The sequence below is a fragment of the Pseudorasbora parva genome, chromosome 21, assembly GCF_024679245.1.
Source record: "Pseudorasbora parva isolate DD20220531a chromosome 21, ASM2467924v1, whole genome shotgun sequence".
Taxonomy (NCBI): domain Eukaryota; kingdom Metazoa; phylum Chordata; class Actinopteri; order Cypriniformes; family Gobionidae; genus Pseudorasbora; species Pseudorasbora parva.
The window spans coordinates 2,151,484-2,176,771 of record NC_090192.1 but is presented as its reverse complement, the minus strand read 5'-3'; the positions used below and the strand labels follow the sequence as shown (position 1 = coordinate 2,176,771).

The window sequence follows — 25,288 nt, the reverse complement described above, 5'->3', positions numbered from 1 at the left end:
GTACTCCAGGGTCACATTTTCAAAATAAAAATGATTTTTGCATAACATTATTTTCATGACAAGCACATTTCTGTATTGCAGACAAATTATATATTTAAATCATAAAGCATTTATACATATTTGTGTCAATCTAATGTTTGCGTCTGCTCTGCCTTTCATTTACAATGATTTTTAATCAATAAAAATAGTTTCTGCGTGATTTTCCAAGTAAAACATCATTACAGCAAACATCCTCAACATTTACAACATTATTTATTATGTTATTCTTCTCAGATCATTAGTTAAAGTTCATTAAAATAGTCTAAAGATATGCTCTTGATTCTGTAGTGTTTTCATGAGAACATAAAACACATTAAAAACAATAATATTTGCTTCAGAAGTTTATAGAAGCAGCATTTTATTTCATGGAGTCATTTATAAATGTGTATTAAAGTGCGTTTATAATCACCACTTACATTTCTGTGTGATTTCGTAAAAACGTACAAGTGGTTCTGTCAGAATAAACAACACTGGAAGTAAGATTGTAAAAATGTAATGTTTAATGCGATGTTTTAAAGCGGTGGTGTCATGCGATTGGACTTGTTTAACTTTAGTTAGTGTGTAATGTCGCTGCTTGAGCATAAACAGTCTCTGCAAAGTTACAGCGCTGAAAGTTCACTGCAAACGGAGATATTGTCTTTTAAAGTTACGGCAGTTTATTGCCTACAAAAATGGCCGGTTTGGACTACAACGAGCTTCTTCCTGGGTTGGTGACATCATAAACCCTCGCTAGTCTCCGCAGATGAGACTTCTGCCCGTAATGGGAAGGGGCGTGGCCTTAACCTGTGCTTGGCACTTCAGCCAATAAAAATACAGGAAACCACATTTGGCCATCTGACCAATCTAAGACCATTGGGTTTTTCAGAGGGAGGGGCTTCATAGAAGCAGGAAGCAAATGAGCCGTTCAAAGCACAGACAGCGGTGTGGAATAAAGGGAGAATAGAAGAAAAATACAGCATAAAAAAAAGAAAAAAAGAAATACAGCGCCTCATAAACACAACCAAGCCTAGAAAAAAAACACAGAACCACCCCTCTAAGGGCTGTTAAATTAAATTGTATTGTTTCTCTTGTTTTATTCTGAAGGTTGTAAAAGCCGTGTCTCATTCATCCTGAACGGGCGTGTTCCTGTTCTCCTTCAGGCCCTCTTTGCTTTTTTGAATGAAGGTGAAGATCTGGTGAAACAGGGCCTTGTAAGCAGGTGTGTGTGTGTGTGTTTGTGCAGATGAGTTGTGGTTCTGCGTTAACATCAGAAGCGCGTCGTATTTCTCCTTCAGGGCGATGTACTGAGCATCCATCTCATTCAGCAGAGAGATCCCATGATGCTCGTCAACGCGCGAGTGCAGGCTCCGCCCCCTGAGGCTGGCCACGCCCTCTTCATCCTCCAACGCGTTGTTATTTTCCCGCGAGCGCAACAGAAGCCGGAGCTCCTCCACCTCAGCCTCCATCTCAGCCAGCCGGCCCTCATAGACTCCCAAAAGCGCAACCTTAGGCTCCAGTTCCTCGAGCTCGAGGGCCAGAGCGCCGGACTCCAGCTCCGCAGCCTCTCTCTGAGCACGCTCTGACCGCAGCTGCTCCTGCAGGGAATGATTCGAGCGCCGCAGATCCCAAAACTCATCCTGCTCCTCCCGGCTCACACAACAGCGGCGGCTGGAAACACACAGTGCTCATGGGAGAAGCTCCAGGAATAAATATAGCATGGTGGAAACGGAGCCATTAGTCATCGAACAAAAATAGGCTCTAAAAACGTGATCATGTTCCCATTAAAGGCGCAATATGTAAGTTTTTGGATTAGAATATCCACCAGAATAATGTAACATATTTTGTTGACTTATGTGCTTACATTATCCCAAATGTTTCCAAGAATGAACCCGAGTATCTTAGTAACCACAAAATCTACACCCAAGCAACCACCTAGATTACCCTAGCAACCACAAGTACCTAAGTAACAACAAAAGCAACACTAGGGCTGTGCGATATTGAATAAAAATGCGATATGCAATATCTTGTTAAATAATGCGATATTCGATATGTGATACGATATTGCTATTAGTGTGTAAAATCTATTAAAATTATATATTTTTTAAATATTTGAAAACTGACAATGACTCCATTCATATGTTTCACATTCTCTCTGGGAAAAGAAAGCATCGCTAGAACGTCTAGAAGTGACCAGCAGTGTTTTATCATAAATTTGTCACTAATCTGATAATATAATTTTAACATAAATGTTTCGGTGTGTGTGTCAGACAGCGCGAGATTGTTTTTCACAAGTTATTGCGTTTAATAACTCGTTTTAACATCAAGCAAGTCCCATAAGTAACAGTCGTGACCCCAGTCTATTCTCTGCTATGCGTCGACCTAAAATTTACACTTTTCACAATGTTGAAGTAGCCTAATAAAATCATTCAGATATCGTGTGCCGTTGCGATATGCGTATTGCGATATGTACATTCGCGATATTTAGATAATTTCGATATATTGCACAGCCCTAAGTAACACCCTAGCAACCACCCAGATTACCCTAGCAACCATCTGAGGTTGCTAGGGTGTTGCTTTTGTGGTTGCTTAGGTACTAGATGGTTGCTAGGGTAATCTGGGTGGTTGCGAGGGTATTTTGCAAAGTGGTTGCTATGGTAATTTGGGTGGTTGCTAGGGTGCTTGTATATGGTTGCTAGGGTACTTGGGCTGGTTACCAGGGTGTTCTTATGTGGTTGCTAAGGTACTTGGGGTGGTTGTTAAGAGTTTGCTTTGTGGTTGCTAGGATGCTTTGGATGGTTGCTATATGATTGTTAAGGTATTTGGGGTAGAGGTCTTCACGGGTCCAAAAATTCGCACCCGAACCCGAAGAGACCCGCAATGTTCAACACAGATCCGACCCGGACCCGTCTATTATTTCAAAAACTGGACCCGGACCCGTGCAGATCCGAAAAATGCCAAAAATATATTACCCGGAACCAACATGGACCCGTCTATTATTTGATAGTTGGAACCGAACCCGCCGGGAAGACAGACGCGACTGGACCCGATTGTCTCATATTACACAATATACTGCTGTTAACAAGTTAATGAACAAGCTGCGAAAAATAACTTTGTCTCAGTCAGCCTACCTAACGATATATAGCCGTTGTTTCCCTTCCTTGTACCTTGATTGTGATGTATTACAATATTCCTCATTAATTGTTCCAAGCATGCTTAATTCACTCATTTCAGCTGTAAAAGTCAATTTTATTTCACAGTGACGGATTTGAGTTAATTCGCATAATAACTTTGACTGTTTGCCCTTTTGAACTAATAACTATTGCTCGTTTAGTGCCATGGTCGCTTGCGTTACCATTATTTATTTGCCATAATCTCTCTGAGCCAAGTCTGACTAGCAGAACTTTAAGATTAAACAAGACAGTTCATTCATATTATTTTTAAAGTCATTACAGTCACTGCGGAAGCTCGGGTTGCCATATAAATATGACACGCGCTTGAGACTGCACTCGCGCGTCAGCTGGAGCAACCTGAAATATGAGCCATTTTTTACGCAATTTGAGCATCACAGAAAACATTTATGTGACAGTTCACCTGAGGTCTTGTTGCTGATTTGAAATATATTCTTGAGTACATTATTACCGCGCGCATGCATTAAATCTGCCCGCTTTCTAAACGACTGAGAGAGCGCGCGCGAGAGAGAGAGAGAGAGAGAGAGAGAGCGCGCACGCGAGAGAGAGAGAGAGAGAGAGAGAGAGAGAGAGAGAGAGAGAGAGAGAGAGAGAGAGAGAGAGAGAGAGAGAGAGAGAGAGAGAGAGAGAGCGCTTGTGTTGTTGTTGCTGTGTATTTCTAAACCTCATTTCCCGGCTCACACTTTTCTTATCCTAATTTAGCAATTTGTAAGTTACACAAAACACACAAGCCGCGCTGACTCTCACGGCCAGGTGTTCTCCGAGTCCGATTGACGAATTACATAGGCTACAACATTAACAGACCCGGGAACCGAAGTAATAGATTAGGACCCGACCCGGACCCGGATGACCATTTAAAAAATAGACCCGAACCCGTACGGGTCCCGGGTCGGATCCCGGGTCCACGGGTCTCGGGTGCCCCGTGAAGACCTCTAATTTGGGGTAGTATCTAGGGTGTTACTATGCTGTTGCTAATGATTTGTGGGTGGTTGCTAGGGTACTCCTGGTGGTTGTTATGGTGTTACTATGTTGTTACAATTACGGGTGGTTGCTAGGGTACTCGGGGTGGTTACTATATGTTTGCTAGGGTACTCGGGGTAGTTGCTAGGGTGTTACTATGCTGTTGCTAAGGAACTCTGGGTGGTTGCTAGGGTACTTGGGTGGTTGCTAGGGTGTTGCTATGCAGGTACTTGTTTCTTGGGGTAGTTTCAAGGGTGTTACTATGCTGTTGCTAAAGAATTCTGGGTGGTTGCTAGGGTACTCTGGGTTGCTAGGGTGTTGCTATGCAGTTGCTAGGGTACTCAGAGCAATTGCCAAGGTGTTGCTTTGCGATTGCTAAGATATTAGCTAAACAAAACAGTAAAATGTACAAAGACTTACTTGTGTAATTGGCGGTTCTGCTGGCAGCATGTGAGAGCCTGAACTCTATCCTGCTGTGGCGGCTCCAGATGATGTTCTGCAGAAACCTTCAGCTTCTCCATGTCTCTCTGGAGCTCCTCCACCGTCTCTGTGAGCCTGCGAGTGTGAGGAGGGCTGTCACTAAAGTAGGTCATCCTGGGCCTCATGCCCTCATCTACACTCTTTTACTATGATTAAAGCCGGGTGCACACTGAGTGATTTTGGCAGCGATTTGGCCGTCTGTGACAAATTTAGCAAATCCTAAAAGATTCCTCTGATCTCGGCTAAAATCTGAAGTGTTTGATCGTTAGTTTGACATGTTCACCGGCAGCCGATTAATGAGCGCTGCGATTAAATTTTACCTCGGACGAAATTCTGGCAGTGTCTGAAGATTTGGCACACAATCCTGCAGTGTGACTTCTCCTACGATGACCGTCAAATATCTCGGTTTATCAAGACAAACTATGACCAAAACGAGCGCTAGAGATTTCTTTGTAGCCTCCATTTCAACATGCAGTATGCAACTTTTGGCCACTAGGGGTCACTCATTCAAAATAATAACAACTGACGTACTTTGGTGACGTCGGGAAAGTGCGTGGGCTCATGGGAGTTGTTGTCATTATTGCCACTGTCAACCAGCGAATCTGGCATCTCCAGCAGAAAACATGTTCACTGACAAGGTAATTGATTGTTATATTACATCTCTATTATTGTTAAGTTTAGTTACGGCTTTTCACTTTATGTAATGTCAATCTAATGAAATAGCAGCAAGCTACCGTTACTTAACAAACTTATCAGTAACGTTAGATAATGTGTGAGACAGAATGTTGTGCGGGCGGTCGCTATGCCAACATACCTATAAGTTGGTAGGCTATGTTGACATATTAACCGCGCATCATAATATGAGTTACTCAAATTATAGATATATTGACATGGCATCCGCGATTGTCGAACATTCTGTATATCAACTGTTCAATACGGAAATACATTTCAATTTAGTTTATCATTACCAACATAAAACAGTAAATGAGAGAACCAGCACCTGCAATACGTTGTTCAACACGCGCTGTGTCGCTCCCCACGTTCATCAATCATTCTAATAAACATTTATTTTGGAACTCGGAGATATATGAATAAGTAGATCATTATTAAATCAATATTCTATGTAGCTAGTATTAACATATGATAAAAGTGACGGTCACCTTATATTAATTGACCAAGATAGTGGCATATTACCTTATGAAGCTAACGTTACTTTCTCCAGCTACATATAAAACCAATAATAGCTAGTCCATCTGCGTTTTACACATGACATCATCGTGTCACCAAATATACGGATAGAAATACTTTTGAATCAGTTTTTAAAAAAATAGCTCTTTCAGTCTCCAAAAACAGAGAATCCGCCTGTTTGAAAAGCCGATACAAAATGTATAACATTACGTATTCAGCTAAACGCGTCTCAATGTGGTCAAGATCGCTATGCAATATGCAAACATACAGCATGTTATGATTATATGATTATTATGTTAGCTGAATGGTTACTTAAATGACCTGTTTATTAAAACACAAGCGAGATCAGCATCTCTCTGCAGTCCGAGCTTGTCACGAAGATTTCGCCATCTTTCAAAGGCTTCTCCAAGGTTTACACGTCTCTTGCTTCTTCTACTGTCCCAAAATCTTCTCGGGTCATTTTTTCCCCCTTACGTTTGCGCTTTGTTGAGCTGACAAAACGTACAGGCAAAGAGTAGTCATGATCCATTATCATACAGACTTTTTTATACGGGGGTTCCCCTTATACTGTCTGTCAGTGTTCCTCTTTGAGTTTGGCGGTTCCGCCCATAGATATCTATGGTTCCGCCGAGTTCCGCAGGAAGCAAGACGCAAACGTGGATATGACGTGAAAGACTGGCGACATAACGGAAATAAAGACACGGTCCGTGTCTTCGAATTAAAATATTAATTTCTCTGGATTTAGAAGTTAATTAGAACTGTCGGGATAATGTAAACACACAACTTTAAAAAATATATAACATAGATATAGTGATCTTTTATATTTTTAATGCTGAAACATTACATATTGTGCCTTTCAGTCCCGTGTGTAATGGAGCTCACCGTCACCGAACGCGTCATTCATTGATGATATAAAACTCCGGACGAGTTTTCTTGCGTGTCCGTTTTTAGAGCGCCTTCCCTATCGTACAGTCTGACATGACAACTGAGATCTTACAGTGTGACGGCTTACAGCGGCGATCATGTTCGTACAGTCTGACATGACAACTGAGATCTTACAGTGTGACGGCTTATAGCGGCGATCATGTTCGTACAGTCTGACATGACAACTGAGATCTTACAGTGTGACGGCTTATAGCGGCGATCATGTTCGTACAGTCTGACAAGGAACATTCGCAAAGGATTTTGAAAAATCACACAGTGTGCAGGTCAGGACCCATTGCTCAATTTTTATGTTTTGGTGAAACATTTTTACACTAAAATAATTGAGTAAATTTTAAAGCAGTGACATCATTAAATGGAAGTAAAACAATTATGTAGATCTGAGTAACTGCATTTGGTACATTATAAAAATAAATCTGAGTAGAAAAAATTGGCTAAGTCAATTTTAGCGAGCGTATTGATTCATGATTCGGATCGCCAGTGTCACGTGATTTCAGCAGTTTGACTGAATCAATTCGCTGAGTCATAACCGTTTGAATCTTTATTTGAGGATTGAACACTAACCCGGAAGAGAAGCCAATGCTGAATAAAGTCGTAGTTTTTGTTATTTTTGGACCCAAATGTATTTTGGATGCTTCAAGAGACTCTAATTAACCCACTGATGTCTCATATGGACTACTGTGATGCTGTTTTTATTCCCTTTCTGGACATGGACAGTATAGTGTGCATACACTTGCATACGCTCTCGGACTAAATATAAAATTTCTTAAACTGTGTGTGAAGATGAACGGAGGTCTTACGGGTGTGGAACGACATTAGGGAGAGGAGTTAATGACAGACATTTCAGTTTTGAGTGAATTAACCCTTTAATAAAATCTCTAAATATAATTGATTTGATGTTTTGAGTTGAACATACCCAAATAATATCCTGAAGTCTCACCTGTGGATGGTGGCCTGAGTGGCTCGGTTCTCCAGCAGGAGTTTCTGGTTCTTCAGCTCCAGCTCTCGTGTGCTCATGTCCAGCTGCTCATAGACTCCAGCCTGCTGATCATTTACTGACCGCAGCACATCTACCTGCTTAGACAGATACTGGAGAAACCACAAAACATTGTTCAAATTAAATCAGTAGCACTTTATTTTACAGTCCTGTTTCGCATGAACATACTACGAGCTTACAGTGATTAACTGTACTACGCCTGAACCTACACCTAATCCTAACCAGCACTTTCTCAGGTTAGTACGCTGTTAGAACACGTATCGTAAAATAAACTGCAACACTAAAGTCTGACTGTTCAGATTCCCTCGTCTGTATTAATTATATTAGCTTGAGAACATTTTATAGGTTGTACATCTAGAAATGATCTAAAGTATTGTTCTTTAGCATTGGTTTATCACTGGACGGACGGACGGACGGACGGACGGATGATGGATGGACAGATAGATGATGGATGGATGGATGGATGGATGGATGGATGGATGGATGGATGGATGGATGGATGGATGGATGGGTGGATAGACAGACAGACAGACAGACAGATAGATAGATAGATAGATAGATAGATAGATAGATAGATAGATAGATAGATAGATAGATAGATAGATAGATAGATAGAGGGATAGAGGGATAGATAGATAGAGGGATAGATAGATAGATAGATAGATAGATAGATAGATAGATAGATAGATAGATAGATAGATAGATAGATAGATAGATAGATAGATAGATAGATAGATAGATCAGTACCTCTATCTCCTGCAGCTGCTCCTGGTTGCTCTCCTTCATCTGCTGCAGTTTCTCCTCTAACTCTCGGTTCTGCTCCAGTAAATTCTTCCCCAGTTCAGCAGCCAAACAAAGATCTGCCAGAGGAGAGCAGACACTGAACAACCGCCATACACACACACACACACACACACACACACGGCTTGTCTTCTGGACATCAGGTCAGAGTTCATCTGGACACCTGAGCTCAGCTTTGAGAGAGTCTCTCACACTCACTCACACACACACACACACACACACACACACACACACACACACACACACACACACACACACACACACACACACACACACACACACACACACTGCCCCTAAACCTATCCATCATACACATACACACACACGTTTGTTTTTGAGGCGCAATGGTTTTTATACTGTACAGACGGTATTTTATTTCACCTTACACTGCTCTTAAACCTACCCATCACACACACACACTGCCCCTAAACCTACCCATCACAGGAAACATTCTGCATTTTTACAATTTCAATAAAAACATAATTTATTATGTTTATAAACCAAAATCCATCGTGGGGACCGCTGGCTGTTGATCTCAGCTTTATATTATATTACATTGGTCCCCACAATGTAACATGTACACACACACACACACACACTTCCTTCAGTTCCCTCTTGAGTTGAGATTTTCATGAACAAATGAGATGAAATGATGAAATAATGTAATGGAGACTAGAAGAGGATACTTCCTTGATATATTGCAAACAAAACTATATTTCCATGCCTATGTGTCCATTATTAAAGCCCGATAATGTGTCCTCCGCCCGGGTCAGATGAAGATAACTGACCGTGCTCCAGATCCTGATGGTCATACCACGGCTCTTCCTCCTTCAGATCAAACTCTTCCTCTGCGAGCATCTTCTGGCAGTACAGCACAACCCTTGCTCTTTTAGTTCTGGTTATTTATTTCCTGTCAATAACTCTAGCTTATAACTATTATTGCTTTTATTATTTTCTTGTATAAAGTTTGTGTCAGTCTGACTCTGGACTGAGTGTCGGGAGCGCGTGCAGGAGGAGGAGTTAAACCTGGCGCGCGCTCCCGGGGGAATGACGTGTCTGCAGGTGCGCTAACCTCTGTGAATAGATAATAAATCATCTGATATGGATTATAAATAACCATAATCTGATGGATATGTGTCAGTCATGCATAAACGACACGCAGTCGCTTTTCTGACGGTTTCTCTTTCACCAGGTTTGCATTTATTATCCATATTTCTTATGGTTTTGAATCAGAACACACATGGTGAGCAAAGCAGAAAGCTATGATGATTGTTGATATTGGGCTGTTAATAACTGTGAGGTAATTGTCTTTAGAATACAGAAAGAAAAAGACATATTACATTATACAGGTTTTTAAATGTGCTAAAATGATTATAAATTAATACATTAAAATGAATTAATATAAGAATTATAAAAGATTTTAACACATTTAAAACACACACACACACACACACACACACACACACACACACACACACACACACACACACACACACACACAGGCTATATATATTAAAATAAATTCATATAATAATTAATTTATATTACACAATCACTTTTATAATATACATTTCATATATATATATATATAATGATCCCTAACCTTCCTGTAATGTTCCCAAAACTAGGCTTGGGCGGTAATACGGTAAAATGGTATACCGCGGGATCTAAAAATAGCAACGGTATCAGTTTCAATACCGTCAAACCGTCAAAAAAAAACAAAAAACAGATCAACTTACATATTGCTGATCAACAATTAATTATTAAATATTTAATAAGTTGAACTAATTAAACTATTTACATATTAAATACTATTTATTTATTAAATGCCTAAATATGTGTATGCGTTGTTATGACAGCGTGGATGAGAGAGAGAGAGAGAGAGAGAGAGAGAGAGAGAGAGAGAGAGAGAGAGAGAGAGGGAAAAGACGGCGAGTCGGGCACTGAGTTATTATCGAAAAAGAACACAACTTATGCAGTTTGGAAGTATTTTGGGTTTTGACGGTAAATACAGACGAGGCAATTTGCAAATTGTGCAACAAAAAGATGACCGCGAGAGATGGAAATACCTTGAACCTAAGGGCGCATATCCGAAACCACCATCCTCACTGCTAAATGGATGAAAAACCGCGCGCACCATCGGACTATGCTGTAATATTGCCGAAGCCTTTTGTCACACAGCTGGCAATGTAAGCAATAAGCATGAACTCCACAAAAATCATGTAGAGTTCATTATTAACTCCACAAAAGTTAATTGTTCATGATTAACTTCACACAAAAAAAAGTCAATTGTCTGACAATTGTCTCATAACGGTAAGCATAAAACGTGCAGAGAGTTTCTCAGGGGCAGGGGCTCAAATGTAAAAAATAAAATAAAAATATAGGCCTATATATATATATATATATATATATATATATATATATATATATATATATATATATATATAAGCCAAGCCAACAGTTTGTTGACGCTGTCTGAGCCTTACATCATAAGGTTTTAATTATTCACGGTAATACCGTATACCGAGGTAAAATAGGGAGGAGGTTTGACGGTATCAAAATTTGGATACCGCCCAAGCCTACCCAAAACGTTCCTTTAACATTACTTTGACGTTCCATTTACCATTTATATTAAATTATATATATAATGATCAATCCAGGTATCTATGTTTTGTTTTTTCAGGTATCAAATTATATATAAGTTTTTAAAATAAAATCATTAATTCAGATTTAATACCTGTTAATATATTTGAGTTTTTTTTTTGTCTTTTAACTATTTATTCAGTTTCTGTTTGTAAGTTGAGACTCAAAACTGTTAACGCAATTACTGACACACACAGACAGAGATGCTGAAAGAGAAAGAGCATAAATATTACAGAGCATGTAAAATAGCAAAACGAAAATGAGAGGATGCAATAAAACGCGCCGCCTAGCGGTGATATCGCGCGTGACCGATCACGTGACTCGTCGGCTTCTTTTAAATGTGACACATTCAGGAAGTGCACTTTTTTTTTCTCTCCCAAGGAACTCATCTGATTTGTGCCAAATGTGTTTGTCGTTCAGCTTATACTTAACAAAGATGTGTGTGTCTAAACAGCACCACACCTTCAGGTTTGTTTGTTTGTTTGTAAGTCTGTCGAATGGAGGTCTGATCATATTTCTGGACTAGTGTCTGTCCACTACAGTGCCGCTCACTTCATTCACTCACTCACTCACTCACTCACTATGTGTCATCCGCAGATGAGGACGCTTATCTTCGTCGCTTGGCTGCTGTTTTATGTGTCGTTTCTTCTGGCTATGAGAAGGATGTGGTCTGGGAAGTATGTTCGCAGTCCTCTGGCTCGATCTCTGTTCGAGAACATGGTGACTGAAACTGACACACCTGGACATGAAGCCCAGCAGGTGAGAGAAGCTCCTCATCTTTACCTTATTTCACTTAGTGGAGAGATTTACGAGCAAGAAACGACGTTTTTTTTTTGTTGCACATTGGTGATATCATATGTTCAAAGTTATTTAAGTCCATTGGTGCACACATACTAGTAGTTTTCAGAACCATAGTGTGTTTTAAAGTACCATGGCATTTAATCCATCTCTGTTGTGGTCGCAGTTAGTCTGACAAAAAGGTACCAGCATTATTGTTTGTTGGACATTTTGCACATTACTTAAAGTCTATCTGGATCACCATGTCAATGCTATGGTACATGAATATGCACACTTTTCATTCCCATAGAGTATATCAAAATGCCATGGTATACCAAATTGAATCACTATTGTGTTACTACCATGGTACTACTATTGTATTTGAACATTAAATTAGTACTGATGTCCATTTGAGCACCATGTAGCTACAATGACATATGGTAATCTTTCATTACCATATTGCATATTAAAATACCATCCCCAGCTGATAATCTTTGGTCCTCAGAATGTTTTGGGAATGTTAGGTTTGGGTTACCTGAATGTTTTAGGAACTTTCACGAAACATGTATGTGTAGCATTTGTTTTTGGTTAGCCAGGAAACTTTTCGTAATGGAAATAGAAAGTTGTTTAGGTTTGAAGAATGTTCCCCTAAACTTCCCATATTATTCTATTAACATTTCGTTTAACAAACCCCTGAGCTTCACGTAACCTTTCAAGAACATTCCCGTAACCTTCCCATAATGTTCCCATAACATTCCATTAACGACCCCTTAAAGGGATAGTTCATTTTTAAATACAAATTCTGTCATTCTTTACTCACTCTCAAGTTGTTTCAAACCTGTATGAATTTCTTTCTTCAGCTGAACACAAGGCAAGATATTTTGAAGAATGTCAGTAACCAGACAGTTAACTGGAGCCATTGACTTCCATAGTATTATTTATTTTCCTACTATGGAAGTCAATGGCTCCAGTTAACTGTCTGGTTACTGACATTCTTCAAAATATCTTCCCTTGTGTTCAGCTGAAGAAAGAAATTCATACAGGTTTAAAACAACTTGAGGGCGAGTAAAGGATGACAGAATTTTTATTTTTACGTTCCTTTAATATTCTCTTACCATACCCCTAACCTTCCCATAATGTTCCCCTAACCTTCTATTCAAATTCTCTTAACGTTCCCCTAACCTTCCCATAATGTTCCCCTAACCTTCCTATAACATATTTCCCGTAATGCATTTCCTTAATGTTCCCAGAACATTCCTTAAACATTCCCTTAACATTCCCTTACCATTCCCCTGTCCTTCCCTTAACATTACCTCACCATTCCCGCTACCTTCCCGTAATGTTCCCAGAATTTTCCTTTAACATTCACCTAACCTTCCCATAAAGTTCCCAGAACATTCCTTTAATGTTCCCCTAACCTTCATGCAATGTTACCATAACATTCCCTCACCATTCCCCTAACCTTCCTATAAAGTTCCTAGAACGTTCCTTTAAAGTTCTCGTAACATTCCCATAATGTTCCCAGAATGTTCCCGTAATGTTCCCAGAACGTTCCTTTAACGTTCCTCTAACCTTCCCTTAATGTTCCCAGAACGTTCCTTTAACGTTCCCCTAACCTTCCCGTAATGTTCCCAGAATGTACCCTTAACATTCCCCTAACCTTCCCATAACATTCCCTCACCATTTCCCTAACCTTCCTATAAAGTTCCCAGAATGTTCCTTTAAATTTCCCGTAACCTTCCCGTAATGTTCCCAGAACGTTGCTTTAACGTTCCTTTAACATTCCCCTAACCTTCCCGTAATGTTCCCAGAACGTTCCCTTAACGTTCCCCTAACCTTCCCGTAATGTTCCCAGAATGTTCCTTTATAATTTCCTCTAACCTTCCCGTACTGTTCCCAGAACGTTGTTTTAATGTTCCCTTAACTTTCCCCTAACCTTCCCGTAATGTAAATAAAACAATATAATAAGCCACCACATCCTGACATAATCACAACTAAATTACCTCCTGTCAGGGTACAAAGTCTTTTGTCGTAATGTCATTTTCAAATAACCAAAACATAATTTCAGTACCATGTAATTGTTAAAGATCAGGATTTTGGACATTGATTTGAGGTGGCTGAGTTAGTTTAACTAGTTCTTGTCTCTGTGTAAATGTGTTTGCAGTGGTACCATTGCCGTCCAGACCTGCTGGGAGAAAGCGTTCGCTCGGTGTTTGTCCAGAGTCATCTGGATGAGGAGACGCAGGCGTTCCTCCATAAGAGCGAGGAGAAGTCCAGCTGGCTCTTCACGCAGCTCTACCACTCGCTCTTCTCCACCATCTTCAGCCCCATCGTTTCCAGGACCTCCATCAACGGGTAAGCAGAGTCCAGTGGCGGAGACAGAGTTGACACCTGGGTGACACCCCGAAATTCAGTTCGCTATTTCCATTTCACCTAGAAAAAAACATCCATGTTGACAACCAGCGGCGCTGCACATTGTTTATGCTATTAACATTGAAAATTAAAGGGATCCCCTGGTGTTGAGACTTGTATGGCTTAATATAACATAAATGATGTCTCTTACTGAATTATGTAGTAGAAAACCCATGAAAGATCTACGTTATTTTAAAAATCGATTTTATATTTGGACCATGGGCGGCGCCATTTTGTTTGCGTTCTAGGTTGATGACGTAGAGTGGTTGAACTCCTCAATCAGCTGGCGTTACCCGTAGCTATTTTTACCACAACGCAACTCGAAAATTGTTTCAGAGTTAAACAAAACCAATGAATTCCTTTGTAATTATACTTAAAACACACTCAAACATACATGTGCACACAAACTCACCTACACAAGTCACAAACAGATCGGCGGGCGCGCACACGACAGGCTCTGTCTCAATCGAGATGTTGGGCTGCTCAGTCTCCACGACAGGGGCTGAATCTGAAATCGACCCTATACCCTTAAATAGGGCATTATTTGAAGGGACGGACATTTGTAGTGTTGTCCGACACCATAGTGGACATGTTCGAGTGCAGTCATTCAGTCTCACGTTCACCGCAATAACGAGTAAAGCCGATTTACACACAACAGCTGTCCGACTTCACGCACTCAAACATACATGTGCACACAAACTCTCTCTCTCACACAGACTCACACACACCCCAACAGATCGGCGCGAACACACACACACACACCCCAACAGATCGGCGCGAACACACACACACACACACACCCCAACAGATCGGCGCGAACACACACACACACACGCACGCACTGCGCGCGCATACATAACCCTCAATCTATTCCCTGTGTTGATATCCTGTTCAACACATCCTGTTCCCTAGATAGACTGTTGATAGTAGATTAACTATAATGCCTATATGTGACCAGCAGAGGGAAATATCTAGGTAGGACGATGGGATAAAGTAACGTGAGGAAGAGAGGCAGGATGTTTTGGTGATGATGCATGCGATTGAGACCGAGCAGTCAGGTGTGTGTGTGCGCGCCCGCCGATCTGTTTGTGACTTGTGTAGGTGAGTTTGTGTGCACATGTATGTTTGAGTGTGTTTTAAGTACAATTACAAAGCAATTCATTTGTTTTGTTTAACTCTGAAACAATTTTCGAGTTGCGTTGTGGTAAAAATAGCTACGGGTAACGCCAGCTGATTGAGGAGTTCAACCACTCTACGTCATCAACCTAGAACGCAAACAAAATGGCGCCGCCCATGGTCCAAATATAAAATCGATTTTTTAAATAACGTAGATCTTTCATGGGTTTTCTACCACATAATTCAGTAAGAGACATCATTTATGTTATATTAAGCCATACAAGTCTCAACACCATGGGATCCCTTTAAGAGAATATTAAAGGGTTAGTTCACCCAAAAATGAAATGTCTGTCATTAACTCCTCTCCCTAATGACGCTCCACACCCGTAAGACCTCCGTTCATCTTCACACACAGTTTAAGATATTTTATATTTAGTCCGAGAGCGTATGCAAGTGTATGCACACTATACTGTCCATGTCCAGAAAGGGAATAAAAACATCATTGGCTTCTCTTCCGATCAATGATTCGGATCGCGTGACAAACTGCTGAAATCACGTGACATTGGCGATCCGAATCGTTGATCTTTTCATTGATTCATGGCCGTTTGATTCTTTATTTGAGTATTGAACACAAACGCGGTAGAGAAGCCAATGCTGAATAAAGTCGTAGTTTTTGTTATTTTTGGACCCAAATGTATTTTGGATGCTTCAAGAGACTCTAATTAACCCACTGATGTCTCATATGGACTACTGTGATGATGTTTTTATTCCCTTTCTGGACATGGACAGTATAGTGTGCATACACTTGCATACGCTCTCGGACTAAATATAAAATATCTTAAACTGTGTGTGAAGATGAACGGAGGTCTTACGGGTGTGGAGCGACATTAGGGTGAGGAGTTAATGACAGACATTTCATTTTTGGGTGAACTAACCCTTTAACGTTACCAAACAGATGGGGGTCGTGCACAAGCGCAGAGTTGTTCAAAATCCTGCCTCGCCATTCACTTGTTTTTCCATTAAACGGCAATTTGTCTTTAAAACGTTTTTAATGTTTAACGACTTCACCCTGAGCTGGAAGAGTGTGGGAGACATTTTTCAGTACTTTTCTTTCTGTGCAAAGTCCGTGTTTATGGACCGATATGGCTAGATTGCGTTTTTTTTGTTTCCATTTGTGCAGTTCTTACAGCAAAACACAGCTTTTCACACTTTTTTTCATTCTTGAAGTAAACTTTTTTGACCTAGATGTTATGTTGACTAGATTCACTGTTTTGCATTGCCGCCTTGAACACGAGAACGCGATGTGTGTGTGGCGCGGCATGTGGCTTGTGCTTGAATGAACATAAAGGTATGCCAAAAATAGCGAGTAGCCTATCATAGTAAATACAGTCGGCTATGTCTTAAACGAATATAAGCAGATATACGGCTGCGTGTCTGGTATTAGATTTAATATTGTGCATTTGGCCTTAAAGTGACCGAAACAGCATATAGCCTACATCCTTCAGTCTATCATTAAAGTAAATCAAAGAACAAAATAAAATAAAATAAAATCACCCATTGAACTTGACTGATTAACTTTTGTGGCCTATCTAGTTTTAACATGCCAGAATCTATATTTAATTTCTACAGTGAAGATTATGCAATGTTATTAAGTTTGATTATTACATTTCTGTACCATTATCACTGTGACCTGAAACTTTAAACGCTTCATTCTTAGCACTGTTCTTACTTTATTGCTAACGGTTCACTTGTATTCAATAATGTTTTAAATTTATATTATTAGGCTTGGCTTGTAGTTTTTGCTGTGGAATATCAGCTGAGAATTGTGTAATTTCACTGCTATATCTACTGTGGTTGCTTATTTATTGTTACATATTTAAAGGGTTAGTTCACCCAAAAATGGAAATTAGATGTTTATCTGCTGGCCCCAAGGGCGTCCAACATGTAGGTGTGTTTGTTTGCCAGTCATATAATCATGTGAATGGGTAACAAGCCTATGAGAGGAAAACATACCAACAAAAAACATGCTTAGGCAATGTGCACAAAAACCCTGCTGCTCCTGACGACACATTGATTTGTTAAGACACGAACCGATCAGTTTCTGTGAGAAACTGAATAGTATTTGTTATTTTTTTTTACCTCATATTCTGACGAGTCTGATCAAGTTTTCCCATCGGCTCTTACTTCCATCTGGTAAGGTCAAACTGGTGTGATCATAGATATATAGCATGTAGATGCCTCATTCGATCGATCTGCGGAGGCACTAATGAAGATCTAATATATATATATATATGATCGCACAAGCTTGACCTCACTAGACAGAAGTTAGAGCCGATAAGAAAACTTGATGAGATTCGTCTGATATGATTTAAAAAATTAAAAATACTGTTGTGTTTCTCACAGAAACTGATCGGTTCGTGTCTTAGCAAATCAATGTGTCGTCAGGAGCAGCAGGGTTTTCGTGCACGTTGCCTAAGTATATTTTTTTTGTTGGTATGTTTTGCTCTCATAGACTTGTTCCCCATTCACCCCATTATACGACTGGCACACAGCAACGGTTGAGTTAAAAATCTTCATTTGTGTTCTACTGAAGAAACAAACACACCTACATGTTGGAAGCCCTGGGGGTCAGCAGATAAACATCCAATTTTCATTTTTGGGTGAACTAACCCTTTAATGATACTCTGTCAAAACAAATAAGTATTACATGATATTCACGGTCTATGGACCCCCTAAAGTAGACTTGGCCACCCCATGTTGCAAAGAGTCCCTGCAGTGCTTGTGCTGATCAGGGCCTCGTGATCCGATCCTATCCCGTCTGTCCACAGCTTTCTGGGCCGCGGCTCCATGTTCGTGTTTTCCAAGGAGCAGTTTCGGCGTCTCCTGCAGATCGAGCCGGAATGGAAAGGACAGCGGATGCTGGATCTGGGAGCCGGGGATGGAGGGGTCACAGAAATGATGGGCTGTCACTTTGACGAGGTTTACACCACCGAAGTCTCCACGCCGATGAAATGGCACCTACAAAGGAAGAATTACAGGTTAAAGATGCCTCTGAATGAGGATACGCTGAACAATATTCATTAGGGCTGTGTAAAATATATCAACTTCACTATTTTAAAGGGTTAGTTCACTCAAAAATGAAAATGGGATGTTTATCTGTTGTGTATCCAACATGAAGGCGTGTTTGTTTCTTCAGTAGAACACAAATGAAGATTTTTAACTTCGACCGTTGCAGTCTGTCAGTCATAATGTATGTGAATGGGTAACAACTCTATGAGAGTAAAAAAAAAGACATGCACAAAAACCCTGCTGCTCCTGACGACACATTGATGTCTTAAGACACGAACCGATTGGTTTCTGTGAGAAACACAACAGTATTTGTTATATTTTTTTACCTCATATTCAGACGAATCTCATCTAGTATTCCCATCCGTCATTACTTCCGTCTAGTAAGGTCAAACTGGCGCGATCATTATATAGGTGTGTGTAGATAGAAGCAGGAAAAATGGGCAAGCGTAAGGATTTGAGCGAGTTTGGCCAGATTGTGACGGCTAGACGACTGGGTCAGAGCATCTCCAAAACTGCAGCTCTTGTGGGCTGTTCCCGGTCTGCAGTGGTCAGTATCTATCAAAAGTGCTCCAAGAGGAACAGTGGAGAACCGGCCACAGGGTCATGGGCGGCCAAGGCTCATTGATGCACGTGGGGAGCGAAGGCTGGCCCGTGGGGTCCGATCAAACAGACGAGCTACTGGAGCTCAAACTGCTCCACAAGTTAATGCTGGTTCTGATAGAAAGCTGTCAGAATACACAGAGCAGCTCAGTTTGTGTTAATGGGGCGGCATAGCATATGTTATGCCTGATTGGTGTAGATCCACAGTAATATTGAATTGAAAGCTTGTGAATGGAAATCGAGTGGAATGTGTGTCAATATCCAGCCCTAATATTCATGCATTGAGGTGACCATGAGTCTGTGCTTGGATCTCCAGATTGTTGGGAATCGATGAATGGCACAGAACCGGCTTCCAGTTCGACCTGATTAGCTGCCTAAATCTTTTGGACCGCTGCGACGAGCCGCTTGAACTTCTGCGGGACATCAAGCAATCTTTGGTGCCAGGAACGGGACGCTTAATCTTAGCAGCTGTCCTGCCCTTTCAGCCCTATGTGGAGACGGGTAAGATGATCGCTGAAACCAGAACTACTGATCAATTCATGAGTGTCTGCTAGTAGGTGCATTATCTACAACACGCTTACGAAGGTAAAATCTTAAAACCTAAGAGGAAATGCTTTGTTGACTTACCAGTGAAATCAATATTTTGGCATGAAAGGGAAGTTGCGCTGGTCTTTTAGTCTCTGTTGTGCCGTATATCGAGTAGTAATGGGCGATATAAACGATATGCGATTATAAATGTTACAAAATTGGCCTACGATAGAGATTTTAATTATATTGCACTATTGCGATAATGCATGTTGATGACGAAATCTACCTGCAAAATTTAAAGCCACAAACTGCAACGCATCATCATATTCGCCATTTTGAGTAAACATAGCTGAAAGCGAAATGGAGGAGCTGTGAAAAAGACCGGTGCAACATCCATTATTTGGACTTGGCGGGCGCTGACACACACACACACACACATACACATTTGTTTTTGTGATATATGGAGACATTCCATTGGCGTAATGGTTTTTATACTGTACAAACCATATTTTCTATCCCCTTACACTGCCCCTAAACCTACCCAACACACACACACACACACACACTGCCCCTAAACCTACCCATCACAGGAAACATTCTGCATTTTTACTTTCTCATAAAAACTCCTCCTGTGTGATTTATAAGCCTTTTGAAAAGTGGGGCCATGGGTAATGTCCTCATATTTCACCCTCTCCTGTAATACCTGTGTCATACCCATGGCATTATACACATTTGAGTCCTCATATGTCACAAAAACATGCCCCCCCCCCCCCCCCCACACACACACACACACACACGCTTGCTGTCTTTGTAGTCTCTATATGAGGACACAAACCGTCTTTTTACAGTCTATGCTTAAATAAACCGTCACTTCATGAGAATTTACCGTTTCATTTGAGAAAACTGTTATATCATGAAATGAACACAGACACTTCACGGCAACCCATCATCTTAAAAGTTAGGTTGAACGTGATAATTTTCAGAATATATTCGGCATACAGCCTTTGAATGCTTATGTATTATTTACTTCTAATGATTATCATCATAAATAATAAACGTATTGAATTGTATTTTGTTTTATTTTAATTATGACGGCTTGAAAGCACTCACAGGAAGTAACGGCCGAGCTCTAGTTTGACTGCATAATAAGGTTTAAAACCTTATAGTATGCCTCCTAAAACACTTTCCATATATGGCGTGCGTCTTCATGTATCATTGCGTGATATTTTTGTAAAGTTTTAGCCTGATCGCTGCCATTATATGGATAAATGTGTACAGGACGATTTTTTTCTTTGTTAAAGTCTCTGCAGCTAGTGTACTTGAATTTACTTGAATCTGCAACAATATGTTTTATAATTAAAGTTTTGCACAGTAAATGTTCTCAACTGCATAACACATTTAAAAAACAACAACACATTAGCAGTTTGGCTTTCCTTCTATGAAACCTGTTCTGAAATAGTTCTATTATAAGTTATATATCACAATTTCGTTATCACAAGAGGCTGCGATGTATATCGCTTGTAGGCCATATCGCCCATCCCTAATATCGAGTGAATCGCTTCTCAGACAAGAACAAATGAAGGGGCGGGGCTGGATTGTGTCTGTGGGGAGTTGATTGGATGGTTGTGGTTTGTTATTGGTCGAACTCCTGTGAGTGACAGGTGGCCCCGCCCTTGTCCTCAGAGAAGAGAAGCTGATTCAAGATTACCAGGAACAATAATGATGTGCACGATTAAATCATACACTGGGCTTGACATTTACTTTTTTGCTCATCAGCCACTGTGGCTAAAGTTACTAGCCACAACATTTTGCTGTTGGTTAGATTTAAATGACCATTGTACACACACCCAAATCAAGTCTACATGAAACACGACGGGTCATCAAATGCTCTGATAAGGTAGTGTGTAACGCTCCTTAATCTAGACAGAGAAACGCTAACAGTTGCTTGTCTAAAAAATATATGATTATTTGGTGTAAATAAAATTTATTCTCATCTGCAATAGCTCTATTCAGACGGTAATTGTTTCTCGTGGGGTCGTCTGGTGGCGTTTTCATCATTGACAGGCGCTAGTCTGTGATTTTTATTGCCATCTGAATCCAGAATGCCCGTGTTTTTCTCCCAAAATCCCCGGCCGAATTTCCTCCTGTTTTTAGACAAACACCACGATCATGTGGTGATTTAAATGCCGTCTGAATCCACATCTCTGAGTTTAAGATTCATAATTCACTGTTTATATCCTTTTTGACCCCTGCGGAGCAAATCAGTCACCAAGCAAATCAGTGGTCACACTTTAGTTTAGGGTCCAATTCTAACTATGACTTTTGCTGCAATAATCTCCTAATTACTGCTTATTAATAATTAGTAAGGCAGTTGTTATGTTTAGGTATTGGGTGATTAAGGGATATTGATTATGATCATGCAGAATAAGGCATTAATATGTGCTTTACAAGTACATATAAAAAAGAAAATATCATAGCAATATGCATGATAATAAGCAACTAGCTAATAGTGAGAGTTGGACCCTAAAGTGTTACCAAATAAACAAAATAACAAACAATCAGGAAAAAATGACATTATTTCCATGTTTTCCCCAAGAAATTGTGTTTTATTATCTATGGGAAGCACACACACACACACATACACACACACACACATGTTGGTCTATGTGGTTTACAGGGACTCTCCATAGGCGTAATGACTTTTATACTGTACAAACCGTATTTTCTATCCCCTTACACTGCCCCTAAACCTACCCATCACACACACACACACACACACACACACACACACACACACACACACACACTGCCCTTAAACCTACCCATCACAGGAAACATTCTGCATTTTTACTTTCTCAAAAAAACATCATTTAGTATGTTTTTAAGGCCGTTTGAATTATGAGGACATTTGATATGTCCTCATAAACCACATTTATAGAGTAATACCAGTGTAATACCCATGTAGTTATACAAATTTGTGTCCTCATAAACCACATAAACAGGCTCACACACACACACACACACAGACACACAGTATATGCGCTGAGAAACGTCAGTGCTGCCCCGTGACTTCATCAGTAAAATAGTTTAAAACTAAATCACAACTGAACAGCTACTTGACATTTCTATGGAAGCTAGTTTCTGCCAGTGTATATATATATATACATATATATATAAGTAATTGCGCTTTTATTTAACTTTTTTTATCTCGCAATTTTGAGTTTTTCTCTCAACTCTGACTTTATTTCTTTCGATTTACGAGGTTCTCGCAATTCTGACTTAGAACTCATAATTTCAAGAAATTTTATTTCTCAGAACTCCGACTTTATTTCTCGCAATTCCAACTTTATTTCTCACATTTGATTGGGGTTCCGACTTTCTCAGAACTCTGACTTAATTACTTGCAATTCCGACGTTATTTCGCAACATTCCGACTTTATTTCTTGCAAATCCGACTTTATTTCTGGCAATTCCGACGTTATTTCTGACAATTCCAACGTTATTTTTGACAATTCCGGCATTATTTCTGCAAATCCGACTTTATTTCTCGCAATTCGGACGTTTTTTGTCTCAACATTCCGAGTTTATTTCTTGCAATTCCGACATTATTTCTGACAATTCTGACGTTATTTTTGACAATTCCGGCATTATTTCTGCAAATCCGACTTTATTTCTGGCAATTCCGACTTTATTTCTCGCAATTCGGACGTTTTTTGTCTCAACATTCCGAGTTTATTTCTTGCAATTCCGACTTTATTTCTCAAAATTCCGACTTTATTTCTGGCAAATCTGACTTTTTCTCGCAATTTCAACGTTATTTCTTGCAATTCCGTCTTTCTCAGAACTCCGACTTTATTACTTGCAATCCCGACTTTATTTCTCGCAACTCCGACTTTCTCAGAACTCCGACTTTCTCAGAACTCCGACTTTCTCAGAACTCCGACTTTCTCAGAACTCCGACTTTCTCAGAACTCCGACTTTCTCAGAACTCCGACTTTATTTCTCAGAACTCCGACTTTATTTCTTGCGATAACAATTCTGACTTATAACTTGTAATTTCAAGAAATAATGTATACATTCTGACAAAGACCTGACCAAGTCTTAAATAATAAAGCATGTGATCCATGTCTTGAGGTGTGGTAAGCGTAGTATAATGTGTGAGGGTGTCCTGTACATTATCTTTAAGGCGGGAGCTGGGTGCGACCCAAAGAACACATCAAGGTGGAGGGCAAGACGTGGGAAGAGCAGGTGACCCAGCTGAGCCAGAATGTGTTCCTGAAGATGGGCTTTGAGCTGGAGGCCGTCACACGCCTGCCATACCTGTGTGAGGGAGACATGTACAAGGATTACTACGTGCTGGACGACGCCGTGTTCGTGCTAAAACCTCAGGAATGAAGACTCCACATCGAACCTCTGTTCTGGGCCCAAGTTCAAATCAAAGGGCTTAGTTTCTTGTCTGTTACATCTCAGGAAAATTTAACTTTGAGAAGCGAATCTGGGCTGTACTGTAATTGTGCTACAGCTGGCGTGGGGGAAAGAAAAGCAAAAGATCATATCTAGAACATATTAGTTTTGTGAAATATGGAGGTGTTAATAACCCCAGATCTCATACTGTGCCTCCCCTCATGTTCTCTCTGTTAGTATTGTCATAAACTGAACATCTTAGGACCAATGCAAGGCTTTTTTTTTCTTAATGAATTTACAATATTAAGTAAAAAGTCTGTTTTTAAGTGCACAGGACAGTGTCCAAACACAAGTGTATATTTAATAGTTAATGACAGGGATCGGTTTGTAGACATATTTTTCATTCTGTAAATCAACTGTTTGGTGCTTCCATTCTCCTCCTGACGTTGATTATGAGTTTACGGTGCAATAAATAATAAGTCGACCCAATCACTGCAGTTCAGTTTCATTTATGATGTTGATAAGACAAAGATAAATAAAGCCATTTATACTGCTTTCAAATAATGTTATGAAAGCTTGAAACCTTTACAAGTGACATCCTCTGAAATATAGAATATCATTTTTCATGTTATATGAATTGCACTATATTTGTATATTTCATTGATGACATGGTTTAGGTGTGTTGGATTCTAAACGGCACAGATCCTCATGAACAGGATCCCGATTCCCACGCCCTTCCCAGGACACAGCTTCATAGAAATAGAAAAACGAGAGGAAGGGAAAGTCAAGTCTTCTGGTGAGGATGGACCAATCACAGTCGCCTGGGATTACTGACTAAGGATTTTGCATAAATGCAAATCAGCATATTAAATATGCACTATGTTGCATTTAAATATTTGAAATCAAAAGATTTAACAGAGTGTCTGTCAGGGGTCCCCAGACTCGGTCCTGGAGGGCCGCTGTCCTGCAGAGTTTAGCTCCAACCCCAATCAAACACACCTGAAACCGCTGATCAATGCCTTTATAGGACCTCGTAAGACATTGATCAGCTGGTTCAGGTGTGTTTGATTGGGGTCGGAGCTAAACTCTGCAGGACAGCGGCCCTCCAGGACTGAGTCTGAGGACCCCTGCACTAAGTGCATGCAGAGACTATTTACACAAACTC

At 40.2% G+C, this 25,288-nt stretch overlaps 2 protein-coding genes across 3 annotated transcripts; one reads left to right on the top strand and one right to left on the bottom strand.

Annotated features, from left to right (window-relative positions):
• Nucleotides 1-512: 512 nt before the first annotated feature.
• cdr2b (cerebellar degeneration-related protein 2b) lies at nt 513-9,733 on the bottom strand. The gene is made up of 5 exons (XM_067429703.1): nt 9,363-9,733; nt 8,521-8,633; nt 7,717-7,865; nt 4,587-4,721; nt 513-1,686 (listed from the first exon to the last, which is right to left on the bottom strand). The coding sequence occupies exons 1-5, from the start codon at nt 9,430-9,432 to the stop codon at nt 1,140-1,142; spliced, it is 1,014 nt and encodes a 337-aa protein (XP_067285804.1). The 5' UTR covers nt 9,433-9,733; the 3' UTR covers nt 513-1,139.
• A 1,817-nt stretch (nt 9,734-11,550) lies between these two features.
• Nucleotides 11,551-24,635, top strand: mettl9 (methyltransferase 9, His-X-His N1-histidine). 2 transcript variants are annotated; one of them, XM_067430752.1, is made up of 6 exons: nt 11,551-11,685; nt 11,815-11,976; nt 14,159-14,349; nt 18,351-18,560; nt 19,508-19,692; nt 23,906-24,634. In XM_067430752.1, exons 2-6 carry the CDS (start codon nt 11,815-11,817, stop codon nt 24,112-24,114), a joined length of 957 nt encoding a protein of 318 aa, XP_067286853.1. In that variant the 5' UTR covers nt 11,551-11,685; the 3' UTR covers nt 24,115-24,634. The 2 variants fall into 2 exon arrangements, with proteins under 2 accessions (XP_067286853.1, XP_067286852.1); XM_067430751.1 differs by lacking the exon at nt 11,551-11,685 and having other exon boundaries at nt 11,785-11,976; nt 23,906-24,635.
• The last annotated feature ends 653 nt before the right edge of the window (nt 24,636-25,288 follow it).